At 41.6% G+C, this 14,411-nt stretch overlaps 1 protein-coding gene across 2 annotated transcripts in view; it reads right to left on the bottom strand.

The window, feature by feature from the left end:
- The window catches only part of CASTOR2 (cytosolic arginine sensor for mTORC1 subunit 2), a 239,244-nt gene that overhangs the window by 28,879 nt on the left and 195,954 nt on the right, over window positions 1–14,411 (bottom strand). For both annotated transcript variants that reach the window (XR_012750522.1, XM_075336350.1), the window contains exons 3-4: window positions 2,138–2,331; window positions 522–654 (exon numbers count right to left, since the gene is read on the bottom strand). Coding sequence is in view for 1 of the 2 variants with exons in the window: in XM_075336350.1 (XP_075192465.1) it covers window positions 522–654; window positions 2,138–2,331 (327 nt within the window). In the remaining variant the exon portion in view is untranslated. The remainder of the gene's footprint in view (window positions 1–521; window positions 655–2,137; window positions 2,332–14,411) is intronic.

The raw sequence follows: 14,411 nt of genomic DNA, 5'->3' as shown, positions 1-14,411 counted from the left end.
CACTAGAAAACATTTGGGGTTTTATGAAGTGAAAAATCCAGCAAAGACCCTGGAACGCGGAGCAGCTAGAATCCTACATCTGACAAGAATGGGACGACATTCCTTTCCCAAAACTCCAGTAATTGGACTTCTCACTTCCCAAACGTTTGCAGACTATTATAAAAGAATTGGAGATGCTACACAATCTCCAAAGTTTTTTGAGCTGTATTGCTGCCATCAATTTCTAAATTAGTTTATTTTTTCTAATGAAATGGAAAAATGTCTAAATTTCACTTTCTGATCTGTTCTATAACAAATAATATGGCTCTCAGAGACTTCCAAATCATTGCATTCTTGTTTTCTCTACATTTTACACAGCATCTTAACTTTTTTTGGTATTGGAATTGTACATGTGTATCCTATAGATTTTACATATGCAGGTAGAGAGAGAGCCATTAGAGATGTCACTTCTGTAGAGGTATTGCATTTAAAAATTAAATAAATCAAAAGTTCCCATGACCACGTTTCTGCTTGAATCATACCAAGTTTGGGTTTCACAAATCCATTTGTTACTCCAAGATTATCAGCAGCTACAGTTTCTCCATTCACCACCTGCAAAATGGTAAATTCTGCAGCCAGTGTGTGCATCACAAAAGGCAGATCCCTCTCGCGTACCTGAAAGAAAAATGAAATTGTAAGCTTTTTACTATTCAGAGGACTGTAATTCAGTTGTCTATAATTCATAAAAGTTTATCATCTACAACATTACACCACTAACAAATGAAGTGAATAATGTTATCTCAATACGCCTCAGATAGAGCTCATGCCAAACAAGAAGTATGTGGGTAGATAGGTGGACCACAGAAAAATTGAAGAGAGTAGAACCAGGGCTATGGGAAAACTCAGAGAAGATTCAAGTTTTAATCCCCATGTTGCATCCATGTTTCAGCCATTTACAATCCATTGAGCAGCTGAAACATTGCTGGAAAACTGAATGATTAAAGCCAGATTTTTCCAAATTTTTCCTGGTGTGCGATATCTACTTGATTGTACTGATTAAAAATTGCTGAGATCTAATTTCATAGTTTTGCACCCTGGTTCAATATTGTGGCTTTGACATGGCTGCTTGACACATTTTGATTAATCAGCAGAACAGGGGACTTTAAGCAAAGTTTGAAAGGAGCAGCAGTACGCATGCTCAACAGCAGCTCCATTCATTCCTTATGGGGCTGCTGAGCTCAGCTTTTTCCAGCAGCCCCATAAAGAACGAATGGCGTGGTGGTCGGGCGTCCAACATGCTGCTTCATTTTGTCATGGAGATAAACATTCCCAAATCTGCCGATCAGTATTGATCCAGCAGTCAAACATCCACTGATCAGTACGATCACGTATGCTGTGATAAAAAGGGTACCCAGAGAAAACAAGCTTAAAATTTCACTATGTGACCCAAAATCATTATTGACTTTGTGCCTGTATATCTGGTTTTGTGCCCTTTTTTGTACACCCACTTAGTTTCTTGTGCCTGTTTGGTTGTCTATTTTATATATGCTCACCTTTTTTATGTGGTTTTCCAGTTTGTGGTCTGAGTATAGCAATTCCAGATGTTTGCCATTGACCCATCTATTGCAACTTTTTAAAAAAGTTGCAAAATTTTATACAACTCCCTATTATTGAATATGCCAGTATTGTGTTGCAATTTTGGAGACTTTTGATGATAAACGTTGCAAAAGCAGTGTAAAACTGGGAAAAAACCCAGATTTTTTTTTACATTGCACCAAATTCTGGAAATTGTTATTTTGATCAATTTTGCACAAAAAAATGTCAACTAACACAAGACAAAAAAGGAAAGTGACATGAAACCCCTCCCCACAAATAATGAATCTGGGCCTATGTGTTAAGAGTATAGTCATGCTTGTTCCCCTTCTTTTCAATGAACCTGCCACCATTCCTCTATTCTGGATACATTTTTTCACCTTTCCAAGACGGTGGGTGTGATGCTCTGGGCTGCCAAGTGCCAGCCTCTAACCAATCTAAAATTTATGGAAATCAGTAATAAAAAAAAAACAAAAAACACAAACCCCACACACACACGAAAAAAAAAAATAATTACTCCTTTTATTGATAAAGAAAAAAAAGTAAACATATTTTAAAGTCTTACCAATATAAAGTCTGTTTGATAGGTGGATAACATAAACACGGAGATGTTCTGGTCTGCAAGTGGTGCTATAACCGACTTCGCTATTTTGGTCACTCCAATTGGCTGGGAGCTGGAGGAGCTTCCACCCCCCGAGACCACATTAAGGGCTAACCATGTTGCATCTGCTACACTTAAATGTTCCGAAGAAGGGAGTTCTGTAGAGAAAAAGAAAACAAAAACGCTGTTATAATGTGAAAAGCTTAGAATATGCGTTTTTTGCACTTTATGTAAGTTTGCTAAAAGCTGACCACATTTCTGATAGCTAGCACAATTCAAGTCAATAAGACCGCTTTGTAGTGGCCATCACAAAACCTTGATTTCAATCCTATTGAACATTTATGGGCACAGATGAAAAGGCCAGTGCGAGCAAGACGACATACAAACATGGCTTAGTTACACCAGTTCTGTCAGGAGAAATGGGCCTAAATTCCTACCAACTATTGTGAGAGGCTTGTGGAAGGACATCCAAAACATTTCACCCAAGTCATACAGTTTAAGGGCAATGGTAAACTTTTGACTTTGCAGAAAGTAATAAAAATGCCTTGAAACATTCTCGCTCTCATTATTCTTGCATTTGGCAAATATAAATCAATCACTTTGGTTCCTAATTGACCTAAAACGGGAAAGGTTTATTCTAATTTCATGTCAGATAGTGAGAAAATCATGCAGATGTGTCTTTTTACATAGTGGATGTAAACTTTTGGTTTCAACTGTAAATATATGCACATATACAGCAGGTGAAAGTATTGAACATGTCACCAATTTTCCACGTAAAGAGATTTCAAAAGTTGCTATTGACATGGAATTCTCACTAGATGTTGGTAACAACCCATCCAATCCACATATGGAAATCTATAGTTTGATTTCTTTGCATAAGTTATGTGAAATAATGAGAAATAACACAGGAAAAAAAGTATTCAACATTCTTACTACAATGTAATACTTTGTACAAAAGCCTTTGTTGGTGATGACAGCTTCAAGAGTGCCTCCTGTATGGAGAAACTACACTGTGTGTAGAATTATTAGGCAAGTTGTATTTTAGAGGATTTGTTTTGTTATTGATCAACAACTATGTTCTCAATCAACCCAAAAGACTAATAAATATCAAAGCTTAATATTTTTGGAAGTTGGAGTGTTTTTTTTTTTTAGATTTGGCTACCTTAGGAGGATATCCGTTTGTGCAGGTAATTATTACTGTGCAGAATTATTAGGCAACTTAAAAAAAAACAAATAAATATATTTCCATCTCACTTGTTTATTTTCACCAGGTAAACCAATATAACTGCACAAAATTTAGAAATAAACATTTTTGACATGCAAAAACAAAACCCCGAAAAAATTAGTGCCCAATATAGCCACCTTTCTTTATGATGACACTCAACAGCCTACCAATCATAGATTCTGTTAGTTGCTTGATCTGTTTACGATCAACATTGCGTGCAGCAGCCACCACTGCCTCCCAGACACTGTTCCGAGAGGTGTACTGTTTTGCCTCCTTGTAGATGTCACATTTTATGAGGAACTACAGTTTCTCTATGGGGTTCAGATCAGGTGAGCAAGGGGGCCATGTCATTATTTTTTCATCTTTTAGACCTTTACTGGCCAGCCACACTGTGGAGTAGTTGGATGCATGTGATGGAGCATTGTCCTGCATGAAAATCATGTTTTTCTTGAACAATACCGACTTCTTCCTGTACCACAGCTTGAAGAAGTTGTCATCCAGAAACTGGCAGTAGGTCTGGGAGTTGAGCTTCACTCGATCCTCAACCTGAAAAGGTCCCACAAGTTCATCTTTGATGATACCAGCCCATACCAGTGCCCCACTTCCACCTTGCTGGCGTCTGAGTCGGAGTGGAGCTCTCTGCCCTTTACTGATCCAGCCTCTGGCCCATCCATCTGGCCCATCAAGAGTCACTCATTTCATCAGTCCATAAAACATTTGAAAAATCAGTCTTGAGATATTTCTTGGCCCAGTCTTGATGTTTTATCTTAGGTTTCTTGTTATGTTTCTTGTGGTCATTTTTCATCCTTCCTTACCTTGGCCAAGTCCTGAGTATTGCAGCTCTGAAATATGGCCAAACTGGTGGCAAATGGCATCTTGGCAGCTTCACGCTTGATTTTCCTCAATTCATGGGCAGTTATTTTGCGCCTTTTATGCCCAACATGCTTCTTGCGACCCTGTTGGCTATTTGCCATGAAACGCTTGATTATTCGGTGATCACGCTTCAAAAGTTTGGCAATTTCAAGACTGCTGCATCCCTCTGCAAGACATCTCACAATTTTGGACTTTTCGGAGCCCGTCAAATCTCTCTTCTCATTAATTTTGCCAAAGGAAAGGAAGTTGCCTAATAATTAAGCACACCTTATATAGGCTGTTGATGTCATTACACCACATACCTCCTCATTACAGAGATGCACATCACCTGATTTACTTAATTGGTAGTTGGCTCTCAAGCCTATACAGCTTGGAATAGGACATGTATAAAAAGAATCATGTGATCAAAATATTCATTTGCCTAATAATTCTGCACACAGTGTAGTCACATACTCATACACACTTTGGTGAGATTTTGGCCCATTCTGCCCCACCACCACTCTTCAAATCCTGAAGGTTCTGTGGGCTCCTACTATGAACTCCGAGCTTTAGTTCCTTCCATAAAACTTTTCTATTGGATTCAGGTCAGGTGATTGGCTGGGCCATTCTAGAAGCTTTATTTTCTTTTTCTGAAATTAATTGAGAGTTTACTTTGGGATTATTTTCTTGCCTAAATGTCCACCCTTGTTTCACCTTTATCATCATGGTAGATAGCAACAGATTTTTATCAAGAATGTCTCAGTACATTTCTCTATACATCCTTCCTTTAAGTATATGGGTATTTGCGCACTAGGTGTTTTTCGCAGCGTTTTTGCAATTTTTTTGGGTGCGTTTTTGGGCTCAAAAATGCATGACTTTGCTAACCCAGCGAAGTCTATGATTTTTAATTTTGCTGTCCTCACACAACTTTTTGTTTTAGCTGCGTTTTTGAGCTAAAAAGAAAAAAAATGGACATGTCAATTCTTTCCTGCGTTTTACTGCGTTTTTCACCCATGCAATGCATTGGAAAAACACAGCAAAACGCAGCCAAAAACGCACCGAAACGCAGTAAAAACATGCGTTTCTCCGGTGCGTTTTTGCCACGGGTGCGCTTTTCGCGTTTTTATGCCAAAAATGCACAAAAACGTAGCTGCAAAAAAACGCTGTGTGCGCACATAGCCTATGAAGTTTTCCAGTGCCATATACTGAAAAGTAGCCCCACACCATTATGTTCCCACCGCCAATCTTCACTATTGGTATGGTTTTAAAAGCCTCAAAACAAGGTGTGTATTATGGAATCCACAGAATTTAATTTTGATCTCGTCTGACCAGACTATATTCTCCCAGTATTTCACAGGCTTGTCTAAATGTTGTTGAGAAAACTTTAAACACACTTGAAGAACATGCTTTTTGTTCAGCAATGGAGTCTTGCATGGTGAGTGTGCATACAGGACATGGAGGTTGAGTGCATTACTTATTGTTTTCTTTAAAACAATTGTAACTGATTTAAGATCTTTCTGTAGCTCTCCACAGGTGGTCCTTGGCTCTTGGACAACTTTTCTAATAATTATTTTCATTCTTCTATCTGAAATTTTGCTATGAACACCTGATTGTGGCTGGTTTATTGTGAAATTATGTTATTTCCACTTGCAGATTATGGCCCCAACAGTGCTCACTGGAACTTTTAATAGTTTAGAAATTCTTCTGTAATCAATGCAATCAGTATGTTTTGCAACAATAAGGTTGCAAAGGTCTAGAGGCAGCTTACCAGTTTTGCCCATCATGAGATGTTTCTTGTGTGGCATTAGTTGAACCCACTGATATTTTTCACTAAGTGGCAGGATTGTTTTCTAATTACTCATAATATTTCAGCTGGTATATAAAAAGAATCCGGAATTCAAATGGCAGTGGAAAAAAAATCTTTAATTTATGGCTCAAGTGTCAAACATGTGACATTTTGGTCTACTCTGGCCTTTGTCAAACCGGGCGGCACGGTCGCTCGGTGGTTTGCACTGCAGTCTTGCAGCTCTGGGGTCCTGGGTTCAAATCCCACCAAGGACACTATCTGCAAGGAGTTTGTATGTTCTCCCCGTGTTTGCGTGGGTTTCCTCCCACACTCCAAAAACAAACTGATAGGAAACTTAGATTGTGAGCCCAATGGGGGCAGTGTTGCCATTGTATGTAAAGTGCTGTGGAATTAATAGCACTATATAAATGAATAAATATTATTATATTATTATTATTATATCATGCCAGACAGAACAGCTAGTATTGTGGGTGCTGGTAGTGGTAAAGAGCAGGACGCTCATTTCTGATGATGTACACCACAAATGATGGTAACACCCCTTTTACTTAAAGTAAGCTCTGGAGGCGGAATTATCTTCCAGGCAGGCTCTGCCCCATAGCCTGGAGCAGCTCATTCACATAAAGTGATAAAGGATGATTTATCCACAACAAGGCTTCTGATAGGAGGTATTCAGGTAGGACTTTTTCAGCAGTCTATAACCTTATAACCACCTTCTAATGTTCATTCTTTGGGTGGCTTCCTTTGGGAACCTGGCACTCTATTATAGTGGGTGCAGGAAAAAGACGCCAGTAGCGAACCCACAATGAAAGTGAGTGCAAAACCACCAGTGGAGCCGCATCTGTTAAAAACCAGTCAGCTTTTTTTCCTGAAGCGTCTTTGTGATATACAGTAAACCTCTGCGGGGTCCACTGTCAGATTAAAAACGTGTTCATTACCCTTATGCATAATATGCAGTTTTTGCTGCAGATTTCCCTCACAATACATTGAAAGGTGGAAAACCTCTCGTGGAAATTCGTAGAAGTTGACCTGCGGTTTGGATTTTAAAATCGGCACCACAAGTAAATTTCCAATCCAAAAATTTTCAACAGCATGTCGTTGGGTTCTGTAATCTCACCTACTTACCTGCTGCTGAATTACACTATGGACTTATCTGTCTCCCCAAAAAGACATGTAAAGTTCTCAGCAAATCCATCCTGTGAGGATTTACCCTTAAATTAGATGCAGTACAAATGAAGAATAAATAAATAGGCTAAAATTGCTTGTATGAATCAGTCTGACCTCTACGACTCTGCATTGTGCTCTGAACAGCTGAACCCTGGAGAGGACAGTCACTAATAACGTTTAGACGTTGTCAAGTAGCTCTGTGGCCATCTACTACGTCAATAGCGTTATTGCATTTCCTTTTTTTAGGCATACTCAATTCATGCCATTATAACAAGGTTTCAAGCAAACTATCAGATAAACAAGTTTACAAGAGCAAAGATAATGGAAGGCTCTATTCATACAAAACATATGGAAAAAAAACCAAGAGAAGTAATATGACTGTTCAAGCTATAAAATGGCTCAAACTAGTGGCACAAATATAAGGCTGCAGTGTCCACTGAAGACCAAAGGGTCACACACTTTGGCCAACATTATGTTAGGGAACCTGTCACCTCACTACAGGTAATACTACTTACCTGAAGATACAGGGTTAAAGGGAATCTGTCACCACATTTGACATATCTAGCCTATTAATATAGGCATACAGGTTATAGACTGCTGAAAAAAGTCCTACCTGAACGCCTCATATCAGAAGCCTTGTTGTGGATAAATCATACTTTATTACTTTATGTAAATGAGCTGTTCCAGGCTATGGGGCAGATGCGGCCTGAAAGATAACTCCGCCTCCAGAGCCTACTTTAAGTAAAAGGGGTGTTACCAGTGTGATGTGTGATGGCTGCTCTCTACTCTCCCGAATTCACTGCAGAGCTGTGTGTGATTATAACTGACACTTCTGCAGGTTCCTCTCAGCTTCAGCCTCCATCTCACAGGCAGAAATGGTTGAAACATTGTTGCAATACAGCAGACTTGTGAGAGCTGCAGCAAATGTGTTTGCAAGAAGACACATTTCAATTCTCCTGCTCTGTGTTAGTTTCTCGTCTCACACTGGTAATGCTCCCCTCTATTTCTAGGAAATTTGGCACCACATTTGACCTATGTAATATATTAATATGGGCATTCAGGTAATAGGATGCTGAAAATAGTCTTACCTGTATACCTTATAGCAGATGCCTGCTTGTTGAGAAATCATCTGTTATATCTTTATGGTAATGACTTCTTCCAGGCTATGGGGTGTATGCCGCCTGGAAGATAGCCCTGCTTTCTTGCTTCATTAGCATCGTTTTCGCCATCTAGTAGTGTCACAGTATGCCTATGCCTGTCACGTGTAGTTACTGATCTGAAACCCGCATCTGTGCAGTAAATGTCCCGACATTAGCCTGTATTGTTCCGGCCTCCCGAAAGAAGTAGGAAAAGCATCTTTCCATAGGGTGAAGGATATCATTGGATCGGAATTATAAGTGACTTCCCATCACCTATGTAGAACAGTTATTGAAGCAAATGTCCTTCGGAGGGTGGAACAATACAGGCTAATGTCAGCACATTTACTGGGCAAGTGCGGGATTTCAGATCAGGAACTACACATCACAGGAAGACTGTGACAATAATAGGTCGCAAAAATTAGGCTAATGAAATGCAGAGACAGGGCTACCTTCTGGGCAGCATACGTCACATAGCATGGAAGAAATCATTAGCAAAAAGTGATAAAATATTATATTTTAACAACAAGGCATCTACTATCAGGCATACAAGTAAGACTTTTCAGTATCCTATAACCTGTATGCCCATATTAATAGGTTAGAGAGGTCAAAGTGGTGATAGATTCCCCTTAAAATAAGTTCTGAAGACAGATCTATCTTCCGGGCAGCATACGTCCCATAGCCTGGAAGAGCTCATTTACATAAAGTGATAAAAGATGATATATCCACAACAAGGCATCTGATATGAGACATACAGGTATGACTTTTTTCAGCAGTCTATAACCTGTATGTCCATATTAACAGTTTAGATCTTGGGCATTAATGACGTCATCGCGCATTAATGACGTCATCGTGTTCCTGTGCTGAGACATCAGAGTGCAGATATAACGGAAGAATGATGGAGGAGGGAGCAGAGTGCTCCCTTTTTCAACTATATTGGCATCGCGGATTGTGTTAAAGTTGAAAGCCAACTTTAACACAATCCGCGATGCCAATATAGTTGAAAGTGCACTGCTGAGCAGTGGGGGCCAGGGCCGGGGCCCCATAGCAGCAGCGTGATCTGCCGCCATTGGCGGTATGCCACTGATCGAAACCCAAGTGTTAGAGGCTAACACTCTGTACTCTATGCTACACAGACAATTACAGATTGTTTAGTGTATTTCTTTTACAGCCTTATGTAATGCTTGCCAGTACAATCTCCATGATTTTCACAAACTGTCCTATTATATTGTTTTCCTGGAGAGAATCCCCGGGCTTACATGGATCAATACATGTACAAGATATCTTACAGGGCAGACAATGTACTGTGACACTGTCAGACACCTCTTCAGTGCTTCACCTAAAAATTTCCGAGCCCTTTACAACGGTCAACAGACTATAGATTAAGGCATTGATAGGCCACTAGCTTGAAGTATATTTCTGCTGATATGTCGGAACAGAACTTCTGACAATTTTACGCTTCATCTTTCCCTCGGTCACCAGTGCACAGATCTCTTTGGCAAGTAGACCCATTATTTATGACACATGAAGTCTCTAATTTTACCCCATGCATTTATTTCCATCAGTTTAGTTTCTTTATTCATACTAGGACCGGAAGCCGATTTCCCACTGGATCCCAAGATGATGTAAAAACTAACACAATTATTAGATTAAGGCAGACGAATTAAAGGTGTCATTAGGAAAGGAGTGAGAGCTCATATGAAGAATTACCGTATACTGTGCAGCAATCACACAAAACCTATAATCATAGGCAAAATCCATTGGTGCATTAAACCCGGCTGCTCCCTAGGGAAATTGGTTTCACTAACTAAAGCAATTTGCAACTTCACATTATTTTTTTGAACATGTACTATTTGTTATGTTTGTGCATAGCTCACAGACCCTTTAAAATGAATAGGCCTTTTATCTTGTCCTTTTTATAGCGAACTGATTGTCCACCAAAAAACCTGAGACATGTTCTAATATGATCTGCGTTGCAGACTCAACTCGGTAATGCATGTCGGTGACCCCATGAAAACAACAGATAGCACATAGGTAATCTATATGCCATTAAAGGGAATCTGTTAGCAGGTTTATGCTATGCAATCTGATGTCAGCATGTTGCAAGGGTTAAAACATAAATTCACGAAGGCCTGTGTTGTCAAGGTCCAATCTGTTGTTTATTTGCTATGTTTTTTAAGCAGCAGGACTTTTACCTTTACAGGTCTACAATGTCATGCACACTGCAGTCCGGCACACTTCTTCCTCTGATTGGCACCTCACTGTCAATGTACAATCTCTATTGAGAGTCTGGTGTGGGTGGGACAGCTCTCTCATCTCTGCTACATGGCTAAAGGGTGCTTTACACGCTGCGACATCGCTAACGATATATCGTTGTGGTCACGTCGTTAGTGACATACATTCAGCACCGTTAGCGACATCGCAGCGTGTGACAACAAGGAGCGATGATCAACGAGCGCAAAAACGTGTTAAATCGTTGCTCGTTGACACGTCGCTCCTTTTCCAAATATCGTTGCTGCTGCATGTACGATGTTGTTCGTTGTTCCTGCAGCAGCAAACATCGCTATGTGTGACACCGCAGGAAGGACGAACATCTCCTTACCTGCGTCCACCGGTAATGAGGAAGGAAGGAGGTGGGCGGCATGTTCTGGCCACTCATCTCCACCCCTCCTCTGCTATTGGACGGCTGCCGTGTTACGTCGCTGTGACACCGCACGAACCGTCCCCTTAGAAAGGAGGTGGATCGCCAGCCAGAGCGACGTCGCAGGGAAAGTAAGTCTGTGTGACGGGTGTTAGCGATGTTGTGCGCCACAGGCAGCGATTTGCCCGTGAAGCACAACCGACGGGGGCGGGTACGCTCGCTACCGATATCGGTACCAATATCGCAGCGTGTAAAGTACCCTTAAAGCTCAAAATTCTGATTGTGTCAGAACGGCTGCACCTAGTAATCTCAGTGATACATGGTTGGATTCAGAGTTTCTTTGCCTACATCATGCTGTTCTCAGATGAGGTAGCAAAAACCTGCTGATAGATTCCCTTTATTTGAATAGAAGAAACTACATTTTTTATATCTGAAAAATAGATGAAACCAGAATTGTGCAAACTAACAGATCAAAAATGGGTCTAGCAGACTGAAAAAAAACAAAAACAGACTGTTTTTTAAATGGAAAATTGTCTTTAAAGATCGAAGGCTGTATCAATCCCTAGGCAGGTTTTCAACCGTTAAGGAATTACAAAGAGGATTTTCATACAAAATATACCAATGCTCAAGGTAAAAAGTCACTCAAAAAATGTGTTATAACAACTCAACTTGACATAAGCTTTATTTATGTAGTTAAAGGGTTGGTTTGCTCTAAAATGTCATCTTCGGGAGCAAACTGGTCTCCTGCTTTATGGCTTCCTATTTACCAGGGACAATGTACTCCTGAAGATAAACAGTTTAGACCAGCGGCATAGGTGCGGCACTGGTCCAAACGAAGCACCCTACGATGCTGCAGTAAGATTGGAGCAGCCCACGGACACCAAACCTCAAGTGGTCGGGCTAGCTTCAGAATACTGTCTTTTACACGCTGAAATAAAAAGAATTTGTAATCACAGTGCATGCTCAGTCACATTGCTAGACTGTAGCAGTATGTACTGCACATAAGATACAGTCTGTGGCAACATTTCTTAGCGGGAAATCATTTCCTTAAAGTGAATCTGTCGCCAGGTTTTTGCTCCCCCATCTGAGAGCAGCATAATGTAGACAGAGACCCTGATTCCAGTGATGTGTCACTTACTGAGCTGTTTGCTGTCATTTTGATACAATCAATGTTTTCTCTGCTGCACATCTGGCAGATCTAGCAGTTATACAGAGCTCATAAATATGCTGGACTACCTGGCTGCAGGACAAGTAGTCCTCTAATGATAATCTCCTGCTGATTAAACAGTGATTTTATTAAAACTACACTAAGCATCCCAGTAAGTGACACATTGCTGGCATCAGGAGCTCTGCATCTACGTTTTGCTGCTCTCAGATTAGGAAGCAAAAACATGGTGACAGATTCCCTTTAAGAAACATGTTATGCGTACTCACACTTAAATGGGTTAACCAGGATATTTATGTCATTTGGATGGTAACATGTGGAATCTTATTCACCATTAGTGCTCTATTTTTCTACACTCCCATTGCTGATTATGTGACTGCTCAAATACTATTTGTATCATTGCAGTCACGTTCCAATCTCTTTCCTGTCCTCTTCTCTCAATTGAGATTATTGGAAGACGCAGAAGAGAAAAAGACCGATATGTGCTTGCAAGCATGCAAATCGTGTACGAGCAGTCACTTGAGGAGCGCTAGGAGTGTAAAACAGTGGAAACCTATCAATGAGTATATTACGCCCTGTTAGACCCCGGGCACACGTTGAGTATTTGGTGACTTTTTCAGATCAAAATTTGTAAGTCGCAATCAGGAATGGGATAATCAAGAGGAAAAGTATCAGAGAAACACGGGCACCACTTCTGTATTTTTTACCCACTCCTGGTTTTGGCTTACAAATACTAACCTCGCCAGATACTCAACATGTGCACGTGGCCTTAGAATTCTATAAGTTGGAATCCCTGGTAAATGCCATAGATCTGCTGGACAACCCAGAAAAAGTGGTTATAAATTTAAGCTAACTGCTACCTCAACCTGACAATTTTGATGGGAATGACAGACCATTGAATGTATTATGAGTCCCAATTCTCTCTTCACAGATGATTTTGGAGAAAAGAAGTATTAAGGATGAGGAATTTCAACATGTCCGATATGTTTATTTTCAGGTGAAGTTGTTGCGGGCAGGGGACAGACCATGGCAGAGGGGGGCTGCTCGAGTCGCTCGGATCCAGGCGGTTGCTGTGGCTCGAGTGGCAGCCGGACCCGGGCATGTGCAGCCGTCCGTCGCCCACAAGTGAAAAAGGGGGTGATTTACAGGAAAGAGTTTGTCAGTGAGGCCACCCGTGGGTTGCGGTGATTGTTGGTGACACCGCCGCTGCCTTGGTATGGGGTGCCCGGGGCTGATGGAGCGGGGCAGCAGGATGGTATCCCCTCCATGGGTAGGGGAGGTGTTGTCCCGGGGACCAGGTGTTGGTGGAGTGCTGGGACACAGTCTGCAGGGCTGGACCGGATGATACCAGTGTACTCACTATTTTGAATAAAGTCACACAGAGTCCATATAGTAAACCAAGTGCCGGAAACTGGTAGCCTCTGGAGGGGTGTGCTCGTGTCCCGCACAACGGTAGACAGGACAGAGGCCCTTCCTCCTGAACTTCTGTGTTGTTGTCTTGTGTGTTGACTAGTCCGCATGAAACGGGGAAATTCCACTCCTGATTACTTTTCTGTGGGAGCTGTGGTCCGCGAGATCTGACCCTTGGGATTTTAACAGGCACTTGCAGACGTCCTATCCCCCGCGTTGAGCTTCCGTCTCGCTCTATCTGGGCTGCTAGTGGGACAAGACTTGTAATCTTGTCCCCTGCTGGTTAATTGGAAAGGTGCTTGCAGCTGTCCTCGCCCTAGGGTCCAGGTACCCTGACTGTGCACGGCCTCCGGACCGGATTCCCGCTGTCGGCACCGGTGGGCTACAACCCTGCCCCGATCCACTTAAGGTCTCCAGCGACCAGATCTCCGTCGCCTGTGGCCCTGCTCTGCCATCTGCCACCTAGTCGGCTCAGGTAGTCCAGGAGCTACAACCCCCGACTACCACTTCACTTTACACTCCTTTAACTTCCTCTCCCTATCACTCAACTGTCCCTCTTGTTCTTTCAACGGTCACTACTCAACTGTTTATGCCCCTCCCATCACACCTCAGGACCCCTAGGTGGGCGTCACCATCTGCCTGGCCCCACCCACTGATGTGTCCCTATTGTCCTGGGGGGGTGACTAGGCTTTTGTGGCTGGTGTTTGTACCTGTGTGTGGTTGTGTTGGAACGCCAAGGAGGAGGGAATCCTGCATTTGGAAGATGGACGCAGTTTTCTGTGACAACCTGATTTTGTCAGGGCTTCACAAAATAAGGGGTACTTCTCACATAGCGAGA

The sequence above is a fragment of the Anomaloglossus baeobatrachus genome, chromosome 2 (genome assembly GCF_048569485.1).
Source record: "Anomaloglossus baeobatrachus isolate aAnoBae1 chromosome 2, aAnoBae1.hap1, whole genome shotgun sequence".
NCBI classification, from domain to species: domain Eukaryota; kingdom Metazoa; phylum Chordata; class Amphibia; order Anura; family Aromobatidae; genus Anomaloglossus; species Anomaloglossus baeobatrachus.
The sequence above is the reverse complement of the archived record's forward strand: the minus strand, read 5'-3'. Positions and strand labels throughout refer to the sequence as shown.